The 22,894-nt window shown below is 43.7% G+C and overlaps 1 protein-coding gene across 1 annotated transcript in view; it reads right to left on the bottom strand.

The window, feature by feature from the left end:
- Positions 1 to 554: 554 nt before the first annotated feature.
- LOC146007764 (synaptotagmin-15-like) overlaps positions 555 to 22,894 on the bottom strand; it is a 64,285-nt gene continuing 41,945 nt past the window's right edge. Inside the window, exons 7-8 of the mRNA XM_083146361.1 lie at positions 10,812 to 10,994; positions 555 to 4,382 (exon numbers count right to left, since the gene is read on the bottom strand). Of these exons, the coding sequence (XP_083002487.1) occupies positions 4,246 to 4,382; positions 10,812 to 10,994 (320 nt within the window). The 3' untranslated portion in view covers positions 555 to 4,245. The remainder of the gene's footprint in view (positions 4,383 to 10,811; positions 10,995 to 22,894) is intronic.

Consider the following 22,894-nt stretch of genomic DNA (forward strand, 5'->3'; position numbering starts at 1 on the left):
TTTTTTATTGAATCGTGGTTTGCAAAGTTGGGAGTTATGTTATAATGCCCTCAAATTAATTTTAGACCACATTACAATGAGCAGGTCCAGGGGCATAACTAGATATATAATAAATATAAATGTTTGTAAAGGCGGGCCCTCTCAGCTCTGGGCCCCATAGAAGCTGCAATACATGCACCTATGGTTGCTACACCCTAGGAAGAAACACTGGTACAGATGGAGCGCCTCTCAGCCAGCACAGGGGCTCTCCAGATTGCCCGCTGGCGAGATGGAGCTCCATCCGAGCATCCCAGTTACCAGGCGGCGGGGGACGCGGACGCTGCCCATTGCCGCTTCAGGGAGATGATCAGGGTTAGGGGGGAGAGGGGAGCTCCATTGGGAGGGGAAGCACGTGTGTCTCGTGTGCGCGCGTCACCTTCCGGCAGCTGGTGGCCGCTAGATGAAGAGGGCACCACCTCTAACTGTATTATGCACGATTTAAAAAAATATCTGTCATATTCAGTGAGCCACAGATAAATAATAGTTAAATAAATAATTATAATCAGAGACAAAACTCTTCCAGGAACAGACATTTAATAAACAGAGTGGGAAGAATGGACAATTAGCAGCTGTTATAATAAGTGCACACAGTTTCCATGAACAGTTGTTTTCTTGTTCCACAAAGTGACAATTGAAAAATGTGAAATATGCACAATATTATATAAACACAATTTATAATTCTAGCAATAAGTTTACTACTGAATAGTAAACATATAAGGCAACACTTACATTACATTTAACAATTTTTTTACCCCAAATGTTGTGTAACAAAATTGCAGATTTCTATGCATATTTGCCAACCTTTGAATTTGCCTCTCCGGGAGAAGCCCAAAGAAGACAACCAATTCTGCTGGTTGGGGACAAGGCTGACATCTCAAAGCCCCGCCCCCAAATCATATAAACCCCGCGAGTAGGGGGCAGGGCGTAAATGACACAAAATGATGCAATTTGCGTCATTATAGCCCTGTCCCCTCTCACGGACCTGCAAATTCCGTTATTTCTTTAAGCGGCTCCAGGGGGGAGGCAAGTATGTTTATATGTTAAGTTTGAGTTACATGTATGTCAAGTTTGGCCAACTCAAAACACAGCAGTATTTGTACCTTAAGCATATATGACATGTACAAATGCTTATACCTCTACCCAACAATAAATTACTGATACAGGTTTTCAGTGATAGTTATAAATGTGAAAGTGGCATTACACTATGCATACACAATATTATATAATTCAGTGTTATATACATGTAAGAATAATGCCTTGACAGTGCTATTAATAAATATGAAAGATAAATCTAGTTTTGGTAAACATGCATTCAGCACACAATACTAAAATAAGCAACAACAGTGGGGCAAAGTTCCTGATTCAGGCTTGATGGCATGACTGTGAAGATGCACGGCAGCTAAATTATCTATGTACTGCAGATGCACATGGGCCGCAATGCGTGACGCCCGGCTGCAATTTTTTATTTGCTGGCCGTACGCACAGTGATTGACAGCGAGTGGGCGTGATTGGGGTGGGAATCAACCATTTCATGGTAGGGCCAAGAAAAAAAGAGGGTGTGCCGGAAAAAAAAACACTGGGAATGTCAAGGCCTGTTAGGGGAGGGTGTATTATGTCAGTAGCTGATAAAATTATCATTGAGGTATTTCTAAATATATGATAATAAGCAACAATCTAAGCAACATTTATTCAATAAACCATTTTTCAGGGCTATGCAGAACCTTTCACCCGGAAGTTGAAGGGGGAGCACACTGGAGGGCGGATGGGAGAGCGGGCAGCACCTGGATGGGTAAGGTATATATATTGTATATGTCTTTTTATGCACATTTTTACTATGTATGTCCTGAAGACGGGTTAATCCCGAAACGCCGTAGGCACAAGTAAAAAGGCTTTCCCATGGTAATTCCCAGATGACGCGGGTGTGGGGAGCGGGCAACTGACATCAGCAGATGTCTGCTGCCCGCCCGCTTCCTGCACAGGGTGCCTACAGATCGGAGACACCACAGAGGTGTCTCAGATCTGCGAGCTCAGGAGAAATCATTTGATGGTCGCTGACAATCGAACGCTTTCTCCCCCGCACCCAAGGCTGCAAATGGATGTTTATGCAAAACATCCATTCGCAGCCATGCGGGGGTTCGCGGCATGCAAGGGGAGCGGGCAGCTCCGTGGGCTGCGTCTGGTGGACTCGCAAGGCTGTGAAATTCGAGTCAACCAGAATAACCTCTTAGGTTCACAGCCAATAAGACCCCCAATACCAACATCCAGGGGGCCCAAAAAAGGGGTCCGGCCACTACACAAAGTGGGTCAGGGAAACAAGATATGGCAAGTTGCATAACACAGAGGGGGTAGAGGACATGGGGTTTAAGAAAAAAAATGTGGTGAGACCCGAGAGCCAACCACAGAGTGGTGTATGCCAGGCACACCATGGGCATGGATCCGGTAAGCATTCGGACACTGTTGGATCGATATGGACGAAACCAATGTGAGGTGACTTTATTGGGTCCAGTTTAGGTTCACAGTCACTAAGACCCCCAATCCGACCCCGTGGGGGTCCTATGGGCCCAAAAAAGGGATCCAGCCACTACACAAATTGGGTCAGGGAAGCGAGATATGGCATAGTTGCATAATATAGAGGGGGTAGAGGACAAAAAAATGTGCTGATATACGGGAGCTGACCACAGAAAGGTTTATGCTGGGCACATCATGGGCATGGGCATGTGCAGGGCCTTCCACTGGTCGGATTTGGATGAGAACTTCAGAAGACACTCACTAGGCAGCCACCTCCTGGGTCTGTTGGAAGGGAATGGGATCATTCGTCAGACTGCATTTAGGTCTACAAGCATTAGGTCTTACACCATTAGGTCGAATTGCATTTAGGTCTACCTGACTGAAGGTCGACAGGGTCATTAGGTTGACAGGTATAAGGTCGACGGGGACATTATGTCGACAGTGAAAAAGTCAACATGTTTTTTTAAGTTTTTTTTCATCTTTTCAAGCGTTGACACAGTCAACATAGCACCGCATCCCCTCGCATGGCTCGCTACACTCGCCATGCTTCGGGCACGGTGCCTCGCTACGCTCGGCACACTATGTTGTTCTCCCACCACACCCTAATGGATGGTAGGGCATGAATTACCGCCTGTCGGCACATGTCAAAGGACCCCATGTCGACCTTTTGTCTGTCGACCTTCCCCATGTCGACCTAATGACCCTGTCGACCTTATAAAAGTCGACCTAATGACCCTGTCGACCTAATGAACCTGTCGACCTAAATGCAGGTCTACCTTAATGCAGGTCGACCTAGTGGTGTAGACCTAATGCTTGTAGACCTAAATGCTGTAGACAATATGACCGTAACCTGTTGGAAGAGCTGTCAAGCTTAAAATAAGAGACGGATAGAGTTCAAGTAATTCTAATGGCACAGCCAAAGTACAGAGCAAAGTGGACTTGCACTTTACAACCTATGAAACGATTTAATGAATGTTCTGTTCTACTTGCAGTAAATTGTAATAGTTTGCCTTCATTCTGGATTATGCATTCATCATACATGGCATGCTGTTTGCTGTCTTTCCATTGTGAAACATACAAGTAAGAGCAGAATCCTACATATTAAAGCACAATCAGCCACACAATGACTTGGACACTTTGGAAACTAGGATTCCTGAGGAAGTATTCTAGTGTCAAATAATAAATATAAAGAAACACAGATTTAAAAGAAAGTCAACTGTTAATATATAATATTACTTAATATTACTGGTTTCTAATTAAATATGAATATTTAGTAAGTTGTTACAGTAGCTTTAATTATAGCTAAAATAAGTTATTTGAATGTCAAAATATTCAATTTGAAGTATGTTATACTTTGTACTATTTATTATTATGTTAGGCACATACTTTACATGTGTAGAATGTCTTTATTTGTAACATTGTTGTATTACATCCTCTATCACTTAAGAGCTAATAATAAATGAATTAATACTGTGGCCAGGATAGACAAGCTATTAGTACATGGTCCATTCAAGCTAATGGATTTTCCTTGGAAAGCCCAATCACTATACTCAAACCAACCAGCTAAAGCTAAGACTCATGGGAGGAAATAGTTCATGCCATTAGGAACGAACCCCTCTCCTCTCAGTTTCCATTTTCTTGCTGTCTTGCATAAGCCACCTTGTGCTGAGTATCTCCACCTTGATTGGCCTTCCCACATCACGTGCTAATGCTCAGAGAATGCCATCTTTTCACCAACTCTTTTGGTTTATTGAGCATTTCATTCCAGTGTTCCAACTCTCGTCCTCTTGTGTACATGAATGGTCCAACCACAACACGACCTAGTACATTACATTCTAGATCAAGAAGATATAGATTAATTAATAATCCACAAAAACCTTAATTTGTATTACTGAGTTCTAATACAATTTACACACTGGCCCTTATTCTGGTTCCCTTGCAAAGGCACATTCCTTCTCAAATGGACAAAACCATGTGCACTGCAGGTGGGTCAGATGTAACATGGTGCAGAGAGAATTAGATTTGGGTGGGGTTTTACTTCAAAGTAAGCTCTATATTGCAGTGTAAAAATAAAGCTGTCAGTATTTTCCCTGCACAGGAACAAAATAAATCACCCGAATCTAATTCTCTGCACATGTTCTGTCAGTGCACATAGTTTTGTCCATTTGAGAAGGAATTTGCCTTTGAGAGTGAACCAGAATAACCCTCACTATGCATGAACTTGGACACATTTACTTGGAATCAAAGCTAAACAAGAAGCAGCTAGTGCAGTGGTTCCCAAACTGTGTGCCTAGGCACCCTGGGGTGCCTCAGGACACTTGCAGGGGTCCCTTCGGTTGGTGGGCCAGGATCAATTTATATTATTTATGGTCAATGTACCAGGCAAAACCAGTGCTGGTGGCTGCCAATCATAATATATGTGGACAAACAGGAGCAAATCCTGTCCCTCACCAGATAACTGTGACATTTATGTCAGTTATCTTTTTTGAATCATGGCACCCTAGAGCATCAAACTATTTTCAAGGCACCCCTAGGCCAAATGCTTCTTATCGAGAAATTCAGGAAAAAAATATTAAATTAAGTGCATTGTGTTTATACACAATGTTTCTCGATAAGAAACATTTGGCCTATGGGTGCCTTGAAAATATTTTGATGCTCTAGGGCGCCGTGATTCAAAAAAGTTTGGGAACCCCTGAGCTAGTATCTAACATCCACCCACACTACAGCTACTCAGTGAGAGTAGTTAACACTTTCCCGCTGCTTCTGTAAAGGTGAGATTTACATTAATAATATAGCTTACATATTGCATACCAGAATGGCTGGCAGCTACATTTGTAAAATACTTTACTGCTTCCAGAGACTTTCAACGCAAACTGCTTGGCCCAGACATGCTTCAGTTGACTGTCTGAAATGCAGTTTAACCACCATTCTATTCAATGGAATCACTAAGTGGTCACTCCTCCACATAACTCCAACACCCTTGTTTGTATAACTTCCTGGAAGTGTTTGGTTCTTGCTGAAGTGCAGCCTGTACTTGTATGACACAAGCAACTTTCATACAATGGATGCATTGTGGGAATGTCGAATTTGTTCCATTTCAATGCTGTTTTGTCTGGTTCTGGAGCTTACATATTTGGAACAAATCAATTGTCGAGCAATGTCTTCTGTTTATTTAATAACATTATTCGGGGCATACACTCAAAATAAAGGGCTTCTGGGAGATGCAATTTGATCAATGTTTAATGTTAACATAGATAGTACAGAAATAAAACAATATAGAATTAATCATTTCTCAGTGATAGAAATCTCTGTGACGACTAGGCAAAGTTTTTTCTTTACCATCATTCTCCAGGTTTAGTGTCATCATTATTTTTTTTTTTTAATTAAACATCCCAAAATTCGGTACTTGTGAGTTATCCGGGCTCCCGATTTTGGGTACTTGCGATATCGCATGCGATTTGCATAAGATTTGCTATTCATTTCATTACCCCACTATCCCCAAAGTGTGTCTATCAACGTGAACCCGAAGCGTGGCGAGCGCAGCGAGGCCGCGAGGGGCGGCGGTACGCGTCCTCCGACCTTTTCATGCCCTACTATCCACTAGGGCGTGGAGTGAGAATAGAATAGTGTGGCGAGCGCAGCGAGGGGACGCGGACACCTTCACAGGTATCCGCGTGCCCTTGCGGGCTTCACAGGTGTCTGCGCTCGCCACACTATTCTATTCTCACTCCACGCCCTAGTGGATAGAAGGGCATGAAAAGGTCGGAGGATGCGTACCGCCGCCCCTCGCGGGCTCGCTGCGCTCGCCACGCTTCGGGTTCACGTTGATAGACACACTTTGGGGATAGTGGGGTAATGAAATGAATAGCAAATCCTATGCAAATCGCATGCTAAATCGCATGCAAATCGCAAATCGCATGCGATATCGCATGCGATCTAGTACCAAAATCGGACGCCCAGATAACTCACAAGTACCCAAAATTCTATTCCTTAGCATCCCATATTGCAGCTATTTGGAATACAGTCTCCAAATAGAGACACTTCATTTTATTTTTTGGTTTGAACCCTGCTGAGCTTCTGTGGGGACTACTGGAGAGGGATCTTTTGCTTCCGTTTCTGCAAAATATTATGATGAGCTAACCTATAGGCTACAATGGGGTAACACCATCAGTGGCGTACTAAATTTGAAAAACCCCACCAAAAATTTGGGCAGCGCCCTCCCCCCCAAGTAGTTAGCACCAGCCCTGCCTTACCCCTCTGCATGCCATGTTCGCTGCTGGTCTTGTCTGCGGTCCCGGCGCTCCTCGAACTCCTGCTAATTAAAACTGACCCTCACAAAATGGCTGCCCCAAATAGCAGGCCGCCGCCTCTTCTAGCATCCTCATAAACTGTCTGCTGTAGGGGGGCAGCCATTTTGTGACGGTCAGACCTGATGACGCAAATTGCATCATTGTGGCCCCTTCCACAGCTGTGAAATGCCTTTAGTGCTGGCATTTCACAACAGGGTGCATGACCACAATGACGTGGTCACAATGACCATGCCCCCAAAGCACAGCTCATCTTGTTAGCCATGCCTCTGGCCCTGCCTCTTTCTTGACACACTCACCAGCCCTGCCCCCTGTTTGTTCTAGCTGGCTGTCCTTTCCCGGAGAGGACAGCCTAAAGGTAGGCAACCTTGCTTATAGGGAGAGGGAAAATTCCAGTGGTAGGGACCAGCATAGTCAAAATCTTGTAGACATGAGAGGGAGGGGAATAAGTTTGGGAGAAGAGGCTGCATTTATTTGCAGAGCAAAGTGGGGGGATGGGAGTGTGAAGGAAAATAAGGACTCAGAGATGTAAGTAGGAGAGGACTGGGTGAGGGCTTTGTGAGTGTTAGAGGGTTGTAGTTACCTCCAGGCTGACAGAGGGTCTGATCCTGGAGATATTTTGTAAATGGCAATGGCGCAGAACTTTGAAAGGTTTTGAATGTGTGCTTTGAAGGAGTCAAATATATCTCCAAGACAACACCCTTGCAGGCTAGAGGAGATGAAGGTGTTATCATTAGATAATAAAATAGAGGGAGGTGAGGTTATTCAGGAGGGTGGGAAGATATTCAGCTCAGTTTCAAGGTGCATACATACTGGGAATTTTGCCCATTGTGTATGCACAGCAATGATGGGGAAATCGCTGGGCTGAAAATCAGTCAGTGTATACACACTGAGCAATTTTCGCCAGTCTTTTCCCAGAATCCCAGAGGTGGACGCTTTCCATAGCTGGTGGCTATGAAAAGCTGGGTACTTGTTTCCTAGCACGGCGCCCGTTTTATGCCATCGCATACCAGTACTTAAGGTATGCGATGGGACCCGATATTAGGGTTTTACGAGCTGACTGTACAATTTAATATTGCGTCGCATTGCATGCCATTACAATGGCATGCGATGCGACACGATCAGACCAGATTTTACATTGTACAGCCACCCTGATGGGTGATTACTATGTTAAATGCACCCCCATTGTTAATGTCACCCCCACTATCAACGCCAACCGTGGCGAGAGCAGCGAGCCCGCAAGGGGCGGCGGTACGCATCCTCCGACCTTTTCATACCCCCACTATCCATGTCGGCGTGGAGTTGATTTTAGATAGTGTGGCGAGCCACCGAGCCCGAAGCGTGGCGAGCACACGCGGAATACATGTGAAGTAATCCGCGGCCCCTTGTGGGGCTCGCTGCGCTCAACTTGCTTCGGGCTCAGTGGCTCGCTGCGCTCGCCACACTATATCAAATTAACTCCACTCTGACGTGGTTAGTGGGGGTATGAAAAGATCGGAGAACGCGTACCGCCGCCCCTCGCAGGCTCGCTGAGCTCGCAATGCTTCGGGTTGGCGTTGATAGTGGGGGTGGCGTTAACAATGGGGGTGCATTTACCATAGTAATCACCCATCAGAGTGGCTGTACAATTAAAAATCGGGTCTGATCGCGTTGCATCGCATGCGATCGGATCGGTATGATGGCATAAGATAAAAATTGTGGGTGCCGTGCTAGGAAACCATTACCAAAAGCTGTTCACCCCGTCTTTCATCTGCAAGTAATATCAGTAGGTGTTATATTGTGCCTTCCTATCTGTATGAAATCCTTGGTATAAAAATGAAGGCATATTGTTTATAAAGTTATTTTCATGCATACAGCAGAGTCATTTCCGCTCTGTGTCCTCTCCCCCTCCCTTCTCCCTCTCTCTCAGGCAGCTGGCAGAGTCTCCAGATGGCTGTTATGGGCATCTAATTGAGTTTTTAAAAACTTAAGTCCCTGTACTCTTTTATTATATGTAAATGTATTGGGAAAGATTTACTGTATCAAACATTCTCAGCATAATCGAGCCTTTAATAATGTTATTAATAAAATAATGTAATGGCTACATATACTTATGCTTTCGTGACCCTTTGACTGCCAATGCTGCTGTGAGCAATCCTCAAAATATCCGCTGAAAGTGCCAGCGCCGCTCACAGCGACTGTTCTTTTAGTATAAATAAATACAACTACATCCAAGTCAATTCATTGAAGTTTAGTTAAATATTGCACCCAAACAAAGAACAGACGCTGTGAGGGGATGCAGTTAAAATCCCTGCGTTCAGAATCTGGACGCCGGAATCCCGACCGCCGAAATCCCGACACATTTTCCCTCCGTGGGTGTCCACGACACTCCTGGAGGGAGAATAAATTAGTGTGCCGAGCGTAGCGAGGCACCGGGCCCTCTGCGTGGCGAGCGCAGCAAGCCCGCAAGGGGGGGCGATCCACGTCCCCCCCTTGTCGGCATTTCGGCTGTCGGGATTCCGGCGTCGGGATTCTGAACGCCGGGATCCCGACCGCCGGGATTCAGTACTGAATCCGCTGTGAGCACCGCTGGCATTTTTAATGTATATTTTGAGGATCTCTCACTCAAAGGGTTAATAAAAAAGGGTTTGTTTGCCAATTTTCACACCTATTTTTAATTCCCTCGGCACTCAGGGTTAATATGATTTTAACTAGATTTCCAAACGCAGTCCTAAAGTTAAGATTATCGAAGATTTATGGATTTAGATTAGGAAGTGACGTGTCCCTACTCACATCTAAAATGCAGTGTATACAGGGCCGCCGACAGGGGGGTGCCAGGGGTACAGCTGTCCCAGGCCCTGGCCTCTGGAGGGGCCAGGGCAGCTGCCCACAGTGGCACGACACCACCCCATCCCCGCACCCGCACAAATCCCCCCCCACCCGGCGGCCAGGCACGCACAATACAAAGTGCAGCCTGCAGAGCACCAAGCCTAGGATACAGAGGGGCTCGGCTCTGAGTGCCCCGAGTTCCGGAATAGTAATTGGGGGGGGGGGGCAGGGTGCCAGCGCGCGAGGGGGGGGTGCTGCTGGGGGCCCAGGCTGAAGGTCAGTCCTGGCCCCCAACATTACTAGTGGCGGCCCTGAGTGTATAAATAACTTTTTCCCCACTTTGCATTTACCTGAGAATCTGTCAGCCCCTAAGTACCTGCCAGCAGAGCACTATGCCAGAAAAATGGTTAATAACTGAACTAAAACCATGTTTGCTAGTGATACAGGGCAGGTGAAGGTTGGATAAACACCTGAAGAGGCTATGGTAATTCCCACGTTGCACTTTGTTATATTTTCCATCCCTGTTACATGAACAGGGAATACAGAATACAGAAAGTGTGCTTTGTTTTGTGCTGAGAATTTCTTTTGGTATTTGCATTACTCTTTGCCAGAGGACAGGTTGTTCAGTTAATATAAAGCTGTGTACACATGCTTCGATTTTTGGCTATTTTCGATTCAATTTTGCTTATAGAAGCAAAATCTAATCCACATCGAATGGATTTTAGGACACTTTCGATCTGCATTCGATTCGATGCGCGCTCCCGTTTTCTCAAAACAGAAAAATCTACTGAGCAGCCAAGGAAATATCGAATTCGATCCAGTAAATGGAATGTGTACAATGTACAATGTACATACAAAACGGCTTGTACCTGGTAATTAGTTGTGATGTGAAAGGGGTATTAGTGTCTTGTGTATCCAAATAACACACCAACATTTTAGGACACAAAGGTCTTTTTTTAAGTGATTTATGTGTGTAAGTGTGAGTGAGAGACTCTTATTTTCAGATTGCTCATTACCAGCAGTTCAGTGAATACTGCTTATGCAAGCTTTATTTATAATCTCTGTCATCGTTATTGATAAAAATGCAATAACTTTAATTACATTATGTGAAACATGAGACATTTTATTGGAGCTAATGAAGTTACTTACTATCTCCTTCAGTGTTCTGCAAAACTGAGAGGCTCAGACTTGCAGTGTCCAATTCAGTCTGCTCCAATTTAAAGCTGAAGGTCTCGTTATACACAGGATTTGGGGTGCCATGGACCACATTTGTCTTCTTACTCTTAATAAATCTGTTGTGATTCATCAGAGACACCTTAACAGACGCTGAACCTACAATAAATGGAACCAAGATAGGAAACATTTATTTTGTAAGATAGTCTTAATATATATTAAATTATTACAGATATAAATTCTCAACAAAGGAGTTATATGGCTGAAAGACGAGGTAATGTTTAAGCTTTATTACATCCAATGATACAATATTGTATTCTTTCTCAGACATAACAATGGTGTTTCTACCTGTAGTAGAGGGAGTGATGCTCATTGGTCCTTATTCAGATCTGTTCGCAATACAAATTTGTTCTCAAAATGGACTAAACCATGTGCACTGCAGGCGGGGCAGATGTAACAGGTGCAGAGAGAGTTCAATTTGGGTGCGTTATGTTGTTTCTGTACGGGGTAAATACTGGCTGCATTATTTTTACACAGCAATTTAAATATCAGTTTGAACACACCCCACACAAATTTAACTCTCTCTGCTCCTGTTACATCAGACCCACCTGCAGTCCACATGGTTTTGCCCATTTTAACCCCTTCCTGACAGAGCTAGTTTTTGCGTTCCTGACAGAGCCATTTTTTTCAAATCTGACATGTCTCACTTAAGTGGGGATAACTTTTTTTTGCTTTTACTTATCCCAGTGATTTTGAGATTGTTTTTTCGTGACACATTGTACTTCAAATTAGTGGTAAATTTGGGTCGATACAGTCTGTGTTTTTTTGTGAAAAATACCAAAATGTCGTGAAAAAATGGAAAATTTAGCGATTTGCAAAATGTTAAATTTTCTGCTTGTGAGACAAATAATCATACCACTCAAAATAGTTAATAACTAACATAGACCATATGTCTACTTTATGTTTCCATCATTATTTCAACTTCCTTTTAATTTTTTTGGACACTAAGAGGCTTACAATATGAATAGCAAATTCTCAAATTTTCAAGAAAATTTCAAACACTGATTTTTTTAGGGACCAGTTCAGTTCTGATATGACTTTGAGGGACTTGTATGTGAGACACCCCCATAAATGATGCCATTTCAAAAACTGCACCCCTCACAGTATTCAAAACAGCATTTTGGAAGTTTGTTAACCCTTTAGGTGTTTCACAGGAATTAAAACAAAGTGTAGGTGAAATTTCAAAATTTCATTTTTTTTGCAGATTTGCAATTTTAATACATTTTTATAAGGAACACAGTACATTTTACTAGAGAAATGTGACTAAAAATTGATTCCCCCAATTCTTTTGTTTTCAAAAATATCCTATATGTGGCCCTAGTGTGCACGTTGACCAAACCACAGGCTTCATAATAGAAGGAGCACCTACTTGATTTTGGAGCCTCCTTTTTATGAGATTATTTTTTAGGCACCATGTAGGTTTCTAGGCACCATAAGATGCTAAAATTTAGGAACCCCCCCACAAGTTACCCCATTTTGCAAACTACACCCCTCAGGGAATTCATCTAGGGGTATAGTGTACATTTCAAACCCCCAGGGGTTTCACCAATTGTGGTACAACTGGGCAGTGAAAATGAAAAATTACATTTTTTACACAAAAATGCAGTTCTGGCTCAAAATTTTTCATTTTCACAAGGAATGAAGGAGACAAAGCACCCCAAAATCTGTGCCCCAATTTCTCCCGAGTACCGCAATGCCTCACATGTGACCAAAAAATACCAGTTGGGTGCATGGCAGGACTCAGAAGGGAAGGAGTGATTTTTGGATTTTGCAGCTCAGATTCTGGTGGAATTTTGGTGGGTGCTATGTCGCATTAGCAAGACCCCCCAAGCACCAATACAGTGGAACCCCCCCACAAGTGACCCCATTTTGCAAACTACACCCCTCAGGGAATTCATCTAGGGGTATAGTGTACATTTCAAACCCCCAGGGGTTTCACCAATTTTGATACAAGTGGGCAGTGAAAATGAAAAATTACATTTTTTTACACAAAAATGCAGTTCTGGCTCAAAATTTTTCATTTTCAGAAGGTATGAAGGAGAAAAAGCACCCCAAAATCTGTGCCCCAATTTCTCCCGAGTACGGCAATGCCTCACATGTGAACAAAAAATACCAGTTGGGTGCATGGCAGGACTCAGAAGGGAAGGAGTGATTTTTGGATTTTGCAGCACAGATTTTGGTGGAATGAATGGTGGGTGCTATGTTGCACCAATACAGTGGAACCCCCCCACAAGTCACCCCATTTTGCAAAGTACACCCCTCAGGGAATTCATCTAGGGGTATAGTGTACATTTCAAACCCCCAGGGGTTTCACCAATTTTGATACAAGTGGGCAGTGAAAATGAAAAATTACATTTTTTTACACAAAAATGCAGTTCTGGCTCAAAATTTTTCATTTTCAGAAGGTATGAAGGAGAAAAAGCACCCCAAAATCTGTGCCCCAATTTCTCCCGAGTACGGCAATGCCTCACATGTGACCAAAAAATACCAGTTGGGTGCATGGCAGGACTCAGAAGGGAAGGAGTGATTTTTGGATTTTGCAGCTCAGATTCTGGTGGAATTTTGGTGGGTGCTATGTCGCATTAGCAAGACCCCCAAAGCACCAATACAGTGGAACCCCCCCACAAGTGACCCCATTTTGCAAACTACACCCCTCAGGGAATTCATCTAGGGGTATAGTGTACATTTCAAACCCCCAGGGGTTTCACCAATTTTGATACAAGTGGGCAGTGAAAATGAAAAATTACATTTTTTTACACAAAAATGCAGTTCTGGCTCAAAATTTTTCATTTTCAGAAGGTATGAAGGAGAAAAAGCACCCCAAAATCTGTGCCCCAATTTCTCCCGAGTACGGCAATGCCTCACATGTGAACAAAAAATACCAGTTGGGTGCATGGCAGGACTCAGAAGGGAAGGAGTGATTTTTGGATTTTGCAGCACAGATTTTGGTGGAATGAATGGTGGGTGCTATGTTGCACCAATACAGTGGAACCCCCCCACAAGTCACCCCATTTTGCAAAGTACACCCCTCAGGGAATTCATCTAGGGGTATAGTGTACATTTCAAACCCCCAGGGGTTTCACCAATTTTGATACAAGTGGGCAGTGAAAATGAAAAATTACATTTTTTTACACAAAAATGCAGTTCTGGCTCAAAATTTTTCATTTTCAGAAGGTATGAAGGAGAAAAAGCACCCCAAAATCTGTGCCCCAATTTCTCCCGAGTACGGCAATGCCTCACATGTGACCAAAAAATACCAGTTGGGTGCATGGCAGGACTCAGAAGGGAAGGAGTGATTTTTGGATTTTGCAGCTCAGATTCTGGTGGAATTTTGGTGGGTGCTATGTCGCATTAGCAAGACCCCCAAAGCACCAATACAGTGGAACCCCCCACAAGTGACCCCATTTTGCAAACTACACCCCTCAGGGAATTCATCTAGGGGTATAGTGTACATTTCAAACCCCCAGGGGTTTCACCAATTTTGATACAAGTGGGCAGTGAACATGAAAAATTACATTTTTTTACACAAAAATGCAGTTCTGGCTCAAAATTTTTCATTTTCAGAAGGTATGATGGAAAAAAAGCACCCCAAAATCTGTGCCCCAATTTCTCCCGAGTACGGCAATGCCTCACATGTGACCAAAAAATACCAGTTGGGTGCATGGCAGGACTCAGAAGGGAAGGAGTGATTTTTGGATTTTGCAGCTCAGATTCTGGTGGAATTTTGGTGGGTGCTATGTCGCATTAGCAAGACCCCCCAAGCACCAAGACAGTGGAACCCCCCCACAAGTGACCCCATTTTGCAAACTACACCCCTCAGGGAATTCATCTAGGGGTATAGTGTACATTTCAAACCCCCAGGGGTTTCACCAATTTTGATACAAGTGGGCAGTGAACATGAAAAATTACATTTTTTTACACAAAAATGCAGTTCTGGCTCAAAATTTTTCATTTTCAGAAGGTATGAAGGAGAAAAAGCACCCCAAAATCTGTGCCCCAATTTCTCCCGAGTACGGCAATGCCTCACATGTGACCAAAAAATACCAGTTGGGTGCATGGCAGGACTCAGAAGGGAAGGAGTGATTTTTGGATTTTGCAGCTCAGATTCTGGTGGAATTTTGGTGGGTGCTATGTCGCATTAGCAAGACCCCCCAAGCACCAAGACAGTGGAACCCCCCCACAAGTGACCCCATTTTGCAAACTACACCCCTCAGGGAATTCATCTAGGGGTATAGTGTACATTTCAAACCCCCAGGGGTTTCACCAATTTTGATACAAGTGGGCAGTGAAAATGAAAAATTACATTTTTTTACACAAAAATGCAGTTCTGGCTCAAAATTTTTCATTTTCAGAAGGTATGAAGGAGAAAAAGCACCCCAAAATCTGTGCCCCAATTTCTCCCGAGTACGGCAATGCCTCACATGTGAACAAAAAATACCAGTTGGGTGCATGGCAGGACTCAGAAGGGAAGGAGTGATTTTTGGATTTTGCAGCACAGATTTTGGTGGAATGAATGGTGGGTGCTATGTTGCACCAATACAGTGGAACCCCCCCACAAGTCACCCCATTTTGCAAAGTACACCCCTCAGGGAATTCATCTAGGGGTATAGTGTACATTTCAAACCCCCAGGGGTTTCACCAATTTTGATACAAGTGGGCAGTGAAAATGAAAAATTACATTTTTTTACACAAAAATGCAGTTCTGGCTCAAAATTTTTCATTTTCAGAAGGTATGAAGGAGAAAAAGCACCCCAAAATCTGTGCCCCAATTTCTCCCGAGTACGGCAATGCCTCACATGTGACCAAAAAATACCAGTTGGGTGCATGGCAGGACTCAGAAGGGAAGGAGTGATTTTTGGATTTTGCAGCTCAGATTCTGGTGGAATTTTGGTGGGTGCTATGTCGCATTAGCAAGACCCCCAAAGCACCAATACAGTGGAACCCCCCCACAAGTGACCCCATTTTGCAAACTACACCCCTCAGGGAATTCATCTAGGGGTATAGTGTACATTTCAAACCCCCAGGGGTTTCACCAATTTTGATACAAGTGGGCAGTGAAAATGAAAAATTACATTTTTTTACACAAAAATGCAGTTCTGGCTCAAAATTTTTCATTTTCAGAAGGTATGAAGGAGAAAAAGCACCCCAAAATCTGTGCCCCAATTTCTCCCGAGTACGGCAATGCCTCACATGTGAACAAAAAATACCAGTTGGGTGCATGGCAGGACTCAGAAGGGAAGGAGTGATTTTTGGATTTTGCAGCACAGATTTTGGTGGAATGAATGGTGGGTGCTATGTTGCACCAATACAGTGGAACCCCCCCACAAGTCACCCCATTTTGCAAAGTACACCCCTCAGGGAATTCATCTAGGGGTATAGTGTACATTTCAAACCCCCAGGGGTTTCACCAATTTTGATACAAGTGGGCAGTGAAAATGAAAAATTACATTTTTTTACACAAAAATGCAGTTCTGGCTCAAAATTTTTCATTTTCAGAAGGTATGAAGGAGAAAAAGCACCCCAAAATCTGTGCCCCAATTTCTCCCGAGTACGGCAATGCCTCACATGTGACCAAAAAATACCAGTTGGGTGCATGGCAGGACTCAGAAGGGAAGGAGTGATTTTTGGATTTTGCAGCTCAGATTCTGGTGGAATTTTGGTGGGTGCTATGTCGCATTAGCAAGACCCCCAAAGCACCAATACAGTGGAACCCCCCACAAGTGACCCCATTTTGCAAACTACACCCCTCAGGGAATTCATCTAGGGGTATAGTGTACATTTCAAACCCCCAGGGGTTTCACCAATTTTGATACAAGTGGGCAGTGAACATGAAAAATTACATTTTTTTACACAAAAATGCAGTTCTGGCTCAAAATTTTTCATTTTCAGAAGGTATGATGGAAAAAAAGCACCCCAAAATCTGTGCCCCAATTTCTCCCGAGTACGGCAATGCCTCACATGTGACCAAAAAATACCAGTTGGGTGCATGGCAGGACTCAGAAGGGAAGGAGTGATTTTTGGATTTTGCAGCTCAGATTCTGGTGGAATTTTGGTGGGTGCTATGTCGCATTAGCAAGACCCCCCAAGCACCAAGACAGTGGAACCCCCCCACAAGTGACCCCATTTTGCAAACTACACCCCTCAGGGAATTCATCTAGGGGTATAGTGTACATTTCAAACCCCCAGGGGTTTCACCAATTTTGATACAAGTGGGCAGTGAACATGAAAAATTACATTTTTTTACACAAAAATGCAGTTCTGGCTCAAAATTTTTCATTTTCAGAAGGTATGAAGGAGAAAAAGCACCCCAAAATCTGTGCCCCAATTTCTCCCGAGTACGGCAATGCCTCACATGTGACCAAAAAATACCAGTTGGGTGCATGGCAGGACTCAGAAGGGAAGGAGTGATTTTTGGATTTTGCAGCTCAGATTCTGGTGGAATTTTGGTGGGTGCTATGTCGCATTAGCAAGACCCCCCAAGCACCAAGACAGTGGAACCCCCCCACAAGTGACCCCATTTTGCAAACTACACCCCTCAGGGAATTCATCTAGGGGTATAGTGTACATTTCAAACCCCCAGGGGTTTCACCAATTTTGATACAAGTGGGCAGTGAACATGAAAAATTACATTTTTTTACACAAAAATGCAGTTCTGGCTCAAAATTTTTCATTTTCAGAAGGTATGAAGGAGAAAAAGCACCCCAAAATCTGTGCCCCAATTTCTCCCGAGTACGGCAATGCCTCACATGTGAACAAAAAATACCAGTTGGGTGCATGGCAGGACTCAGAAGGGAAGGAGTGATTTTTGGATTTTGCAGCACAGATTTTGGTGGAATGAATGGTGGGTGCTATGTTGCACCAATACAGTGGAACCCCCCCACAAGTCACCCCATTTTGCGAAGTACACCCCTCAGGGAATTTATCTAGGGGTATAGTGTACATTTCAAACCCCCAGGGGTTTCACCAATTTTGATACAAGTGGGCAGTGAAAATGAAAAATTACATTTTTTTACACAAAAATGCAGTTCTGGCTCAAAATTTTTCATTTTCAGAAGGAATGAAGGAGACAAAGCACCCCAAAATCTGTGCCCCAATTTCTCCCGAGTACGGCAATGCCTCATGTGTGACCAAAAAGTGGCAGGACTCAGAAGGGAAGGAGTGATATTTGGAGTTTGCAGCACAAATTCTGGTGGAATGATGGTGGGTGCTATGTCGCATTAGCAAGACCCCCAAAGCACCAATACAGTGGAACCCCCCCACAAGTGACCCCATTTTGCAAACTACATCCCTCAGGGAATTCATCTAGGGGTATAGTGTACATTTCAAACCCCCAGGGGTTTCACCAATTTTGATAAAACTGGGCAGTGAACATGAAAAATTACATTTTTTTACACAAAAATGCAGTTCTGGCTCAAAATTTTTCATTTTCACAAGGAATGAAGGAGAAAAAGCACCCCAAAATCTGTGCCCCAATTTCTCCCGAGTACGGCAATGCCTCACATGTGACCAAAAAATACCAGTTGGGTGCATGGCAGGACTCAGAAGGGAAGGAGTGATTTTTGGATTTTGCGGCTCAGATTCTGGTGGAATGAATGGTGGGTGCTATGTGGCATTAGCAAGACCCCCGAAGCACGGTGAAATTATGAACCTAATATTCCATAGATGTGTGGTATATTTTAAAACACTCCTTTATACATAGGCCGGGTTTGTCGGGGCAAGTGTCACACTGGAAAATAGTTTGCTTTCTTATTCCCTTTTTATAGCAAACTTTGCACCTTTTTTGTGTCCTGCCCTTTTTTCCAGTGGAGGGGATTTCATCAGGAAAATGCTGCCCTGGTACAATACGGGGGCCAGTACTAGAAGTACTGGGGCCCTCTGCCTGCTGGTTCCCAAATATTAGGCCCTTTATGACTTCCTCTTGAAAGTGCATAAATGTCCCCCTCTGGCCGGTAGAACGGAATAGCACGTAAGCGTTATACAGTGCCATCTGGATGATATACACGGCCACCTTCTTGTACCAGATTTTTGTTTTCCGCAGGGCACTGTACGGCTTCAGTACCTGATCTGAAAGATCCACTCCGCCCATGTACCTATTGTAATCCAGGATACAATTAGGTTTTGAGGTGTGGGTACTGGTACCTCGTACAGGGACGGAGGTGGTACTGTCTCCGTGAATTGTTGTCAGTATAAGGACATCCCTCTTGTCCTTATATTTGACCAACAACATATTTTCGTTGCATATTCCCCTGCTTTCACCCCTTCTCATTACTTGGGCAATGTGCGTTTTTGGGAGGCCTCTTTGGTTCTTGCGCACAGTACCGCAAGCTGCTGTACCTCTTGAACCAAGGGCCTTAAACAGGGGGATGCTAGTGTAAAAGTTATCCACATAGAGGTGATAACCTTTATCCAGGAAGGGGTGCACTAAATCCCAGACAATTTTCCCACTAACACCTACGAGGGAGGGGGGGCATTCTGGCGGTTCAATTCTTGAATCCTTCCCTTCATAAACCCTAAACCTGTGGGTGTACCCTGAGGTGCTTTCACACAGTTTATACATTTTTATGCCATACCTTGCCCTCTTACTGGGAAGGTACTGGCGGAATTTAACCCTTCCTTTAAAATGTATAAGGGACTCGTCGATACAAATAAATTTTTCAGGGATGTACACCTCTTCAAATTTGGCACTGAAATGATCAATGACCGGCCTGACTTTGAATAGCCGGTCAAAGGTGGGATCATCTCTGGGTGGGCACTGTGCATTATCGGTGTAATGTATAAATTTAAGAATTGTCTCAAATCGAGTCCGGGTCATGGCCATACGGTAAAATGGAGTACTGTACGGAACATCTGTACTCCAATATTGCCTAATTTCTGGCTTTTTTACTATGCACCAGACCCCAAAACGTCATCATCTCTACTGCATCTACAGGGGTCCACCTAGCAAATGATGACGTGGGGTTTTGAGCAATAAACTGCTGGGCATATAAATTAGTTTGGTCCACCATTAAATTTATAAAATCATCAGAGAAAAATAATTTGAAAAAGTCAATTTCTCTGAGACCTGTGGAATCAAATTGGATTCCTGGCATGGCCAAAAACTCAGGAACCTGGGGCTCAAAATTGTCTGGTGGTGGGGTCCATACGAGATCAATTGTTGGGGGGGGGTCTCAGCTGCTCTACGGGGGCGTCTTTGAGGGGGTCCCTCATCACCAGAGGAGGAAGAGGAGCTTAAGACGAATCCTTCAAATTCCCCGCTTGCATCACTGGCTGTGTCAGAGTCAGAAGCAAGCATGGCATATGCCTCCTCCACTGAATACATTCTCCTGGATGACTGGGAGGACATTTGGGAGGACATTTGGGATGCCATTTTTATTTTTGTGTTACTGGTAGTGAAATGTTTCAACACGTGTATAGTGTAGGGGGGGGGTACAAACTTTATTTCAACCTGGGGGGAATGTAGTGTGTAATGTGTATGTAGTGCAGAAAAAAAAAATACTTTATACCAAAAAAGAAAATTGAAGGGGTTAAAAAAAAAAAAAATTGAAGGGGTTAAAAAAAAAAAATTGAAGGGGTTAAAAAAAAAAAAGGTCCTGCGCCAAAAATTGAGCACAGATGTTGGTCAGTAACGTCTGTCACTGAACAGCGCTCAAAGGCAACAGGAATTTGATCAAAAAAAAAAAAATAGATCAACCCTGTGCCGAAAAAGCTGATCAGTGATGTACGTCACTGATCAGCGCACAGTGGCCACAGGACACCCACAAAATCACAGTGTGTGTAAAAAAAAAATTAAAAAAAGACCACACAGCACCCACAAAAAAAAAAAAAGGTGATCAGTGATGCGACACTGATTACCAGTGAGGGGCAGCAGGTGCACAACCTTTGGTGCAACTGACAGGTATATATAAAAAAAAAAAAACCTCTGTACCCCCAAAAAAGTTGCTGATCACCTCAGATATAGTGATCAGCACAAAAGGCGGGGGGCAGCAGACACAAAATTTAGCACTCTCTATCACTCTCTGTCACTATCTCTCTCTATCTCTCTATCTCTTACTATCTATCACTCTATGACACTGCAGCAGCAGCACTGACAGGTATATCTATATATAAAAAAAAACCTGCGCCCCCAAAAAGTTGCTGATCAGTTAATTTATACTGATCAGCACAAAAGGAGGGGGCAGCAGTCAGTTATATAAAAAATATATAGCACAATCTGTCACTATCTCTCTCTATCTCTCTCTCTCTCTCTCTATCTCTCTCTATCTCTCTATAACTATCACACTGCAGCAGCACAAAATATAGCACTCTGTCACTAGGCCTCTCTATCTATCTCTCTCTCTCTATCTCTCTCTATCTCTCTATCTCTCTCTCTCTATCTATAACTATATCACACTGCAGCAGCACAAAATATAGCACTCTCTGACACTATCTCTCTCTCTATCTCTCTCTATCTCTCTCTATCTCTCTCTATCTATCTCTATCTATCTCTCTATCTAGCTATTACACTGCAGCAGCACAATTTCACAGCACAGTATCTCTCTCTATCTCTCTCTATCTCTCTCTATCTATCTCTCTATCTAGCTATTACACTGCAGCAGCACAATTTCACAGCACAGTATCTCTCTCTATCTCTCTCTATCTCTCTCTATCTATCTCTCTATCTAGCTATTACACTGCAGCAGCACAATTTCACAGCACAGGAAGGCACAAGTAGCAACAGGATCCAGGAAGCATCCAGCACACTACAAGCACAGATCAAGCAGTGATCAAGCAGTGATGAAGCAGTGATCAGGTAAGTATGGAGCAAGGTTCTGGTCAGTATATGGCGGCAGGTGGGCACGGTGACCGCACTGCACGCTATTCCAGACCGGAATGGCGTCTGCAGTGCAGTCACCGTTAGTTTAAACCCCCCTCCATGGCTGTGATTGGTCCGTCGGTCCGACGGACCAATCACGGCCTTTGGGGGCGGGCGGGGTGAGGTGGGGTGACACCAGTGTCACCCTTACACCCCGCGGTGATTGGTGCTGTACTTTACAGCACCAATCACCTCCGATCCCGTGTCACCGGCGAACGTTATTCGCCGGTGACACAGGAAAACGCTGTGAATGGCTGTTCACACTGAACAGCCAATCACAGCAATCGCCGACGGGGGGGCGGCATCGCAGCCCCCCCTGGGCATGCACGGACATGTCTGCTGTCAGGGACAGCAGACATGTTGAAACTGTCACCGCGTCTATAGACGCGGTGACAGTTTAAATCCATGACGTACATTTACGCCATGTGTCGGGAAGTGCTTCCCGACCATGACGTAAATGTACGTCAAATGTCGGGAAGGGGTTAAGAACAAATTTGTACTGCGGTCAAATCTGCATAAGGGCCATTGTACAGTACAAGAGTGATTACATCACAAATGTCAGATTAGAACAAAATACAGCATGTACTGTACATCAGTAATAGGCAAACTGATATACTAATGGTACAGCATTAAATGTCCCAATAACCTTCAAAAGGACTGTACATTACTGCTAATCTCAGTACTAGGTGAATTGAATACATTTAATCAATAAAAGAGATCGTTATCTGTAATAACATATCAGCAGACTTTTTTAACCACTGAAGTGGCTAATTTTTTTCCCAAAATGTCCCTAACTTTTTATTTTATTTTTAAATATTGAATTATGTAAATAGCTATTTAAACCCAATTCTAACTAGTGCAGTGGTTTCTCGAATCATGGCACCCTAGAGGTACAAAAGTATAAAAGTTGTTTTAGTGGTAAGATTGAGGGAAAAAAAACATTAAATTAAGTAAAAGTGATAAACAACCAGCTCCTACCTGCTATTTTTCAAACCCAGCCTGTAACATGACAGGTAAAAGCTGATTGGCTGGCTGTTTATACCTCTCCACTTTATCACTTTTTGAATCTTGATACATCTGGCCCTAACGGATTCTAAAAAATATATCGCTCAAAAGGGTCAAATGAGCAATATCTTTTAAAAAGGCA

The sequence above is a fragment of the Crinia signifera genome, chromosome 6 (genome assembly GCF_055691185.1).
Source record: "Crinia signifera chromosome 6, ASM5569118v1, whole genome shotgun sequence".
NCBI lineage: Eukaryota > Metazoa > Chordata > Amphibia > Anura > Myobatrachidae > Crinia > Crinia signifera.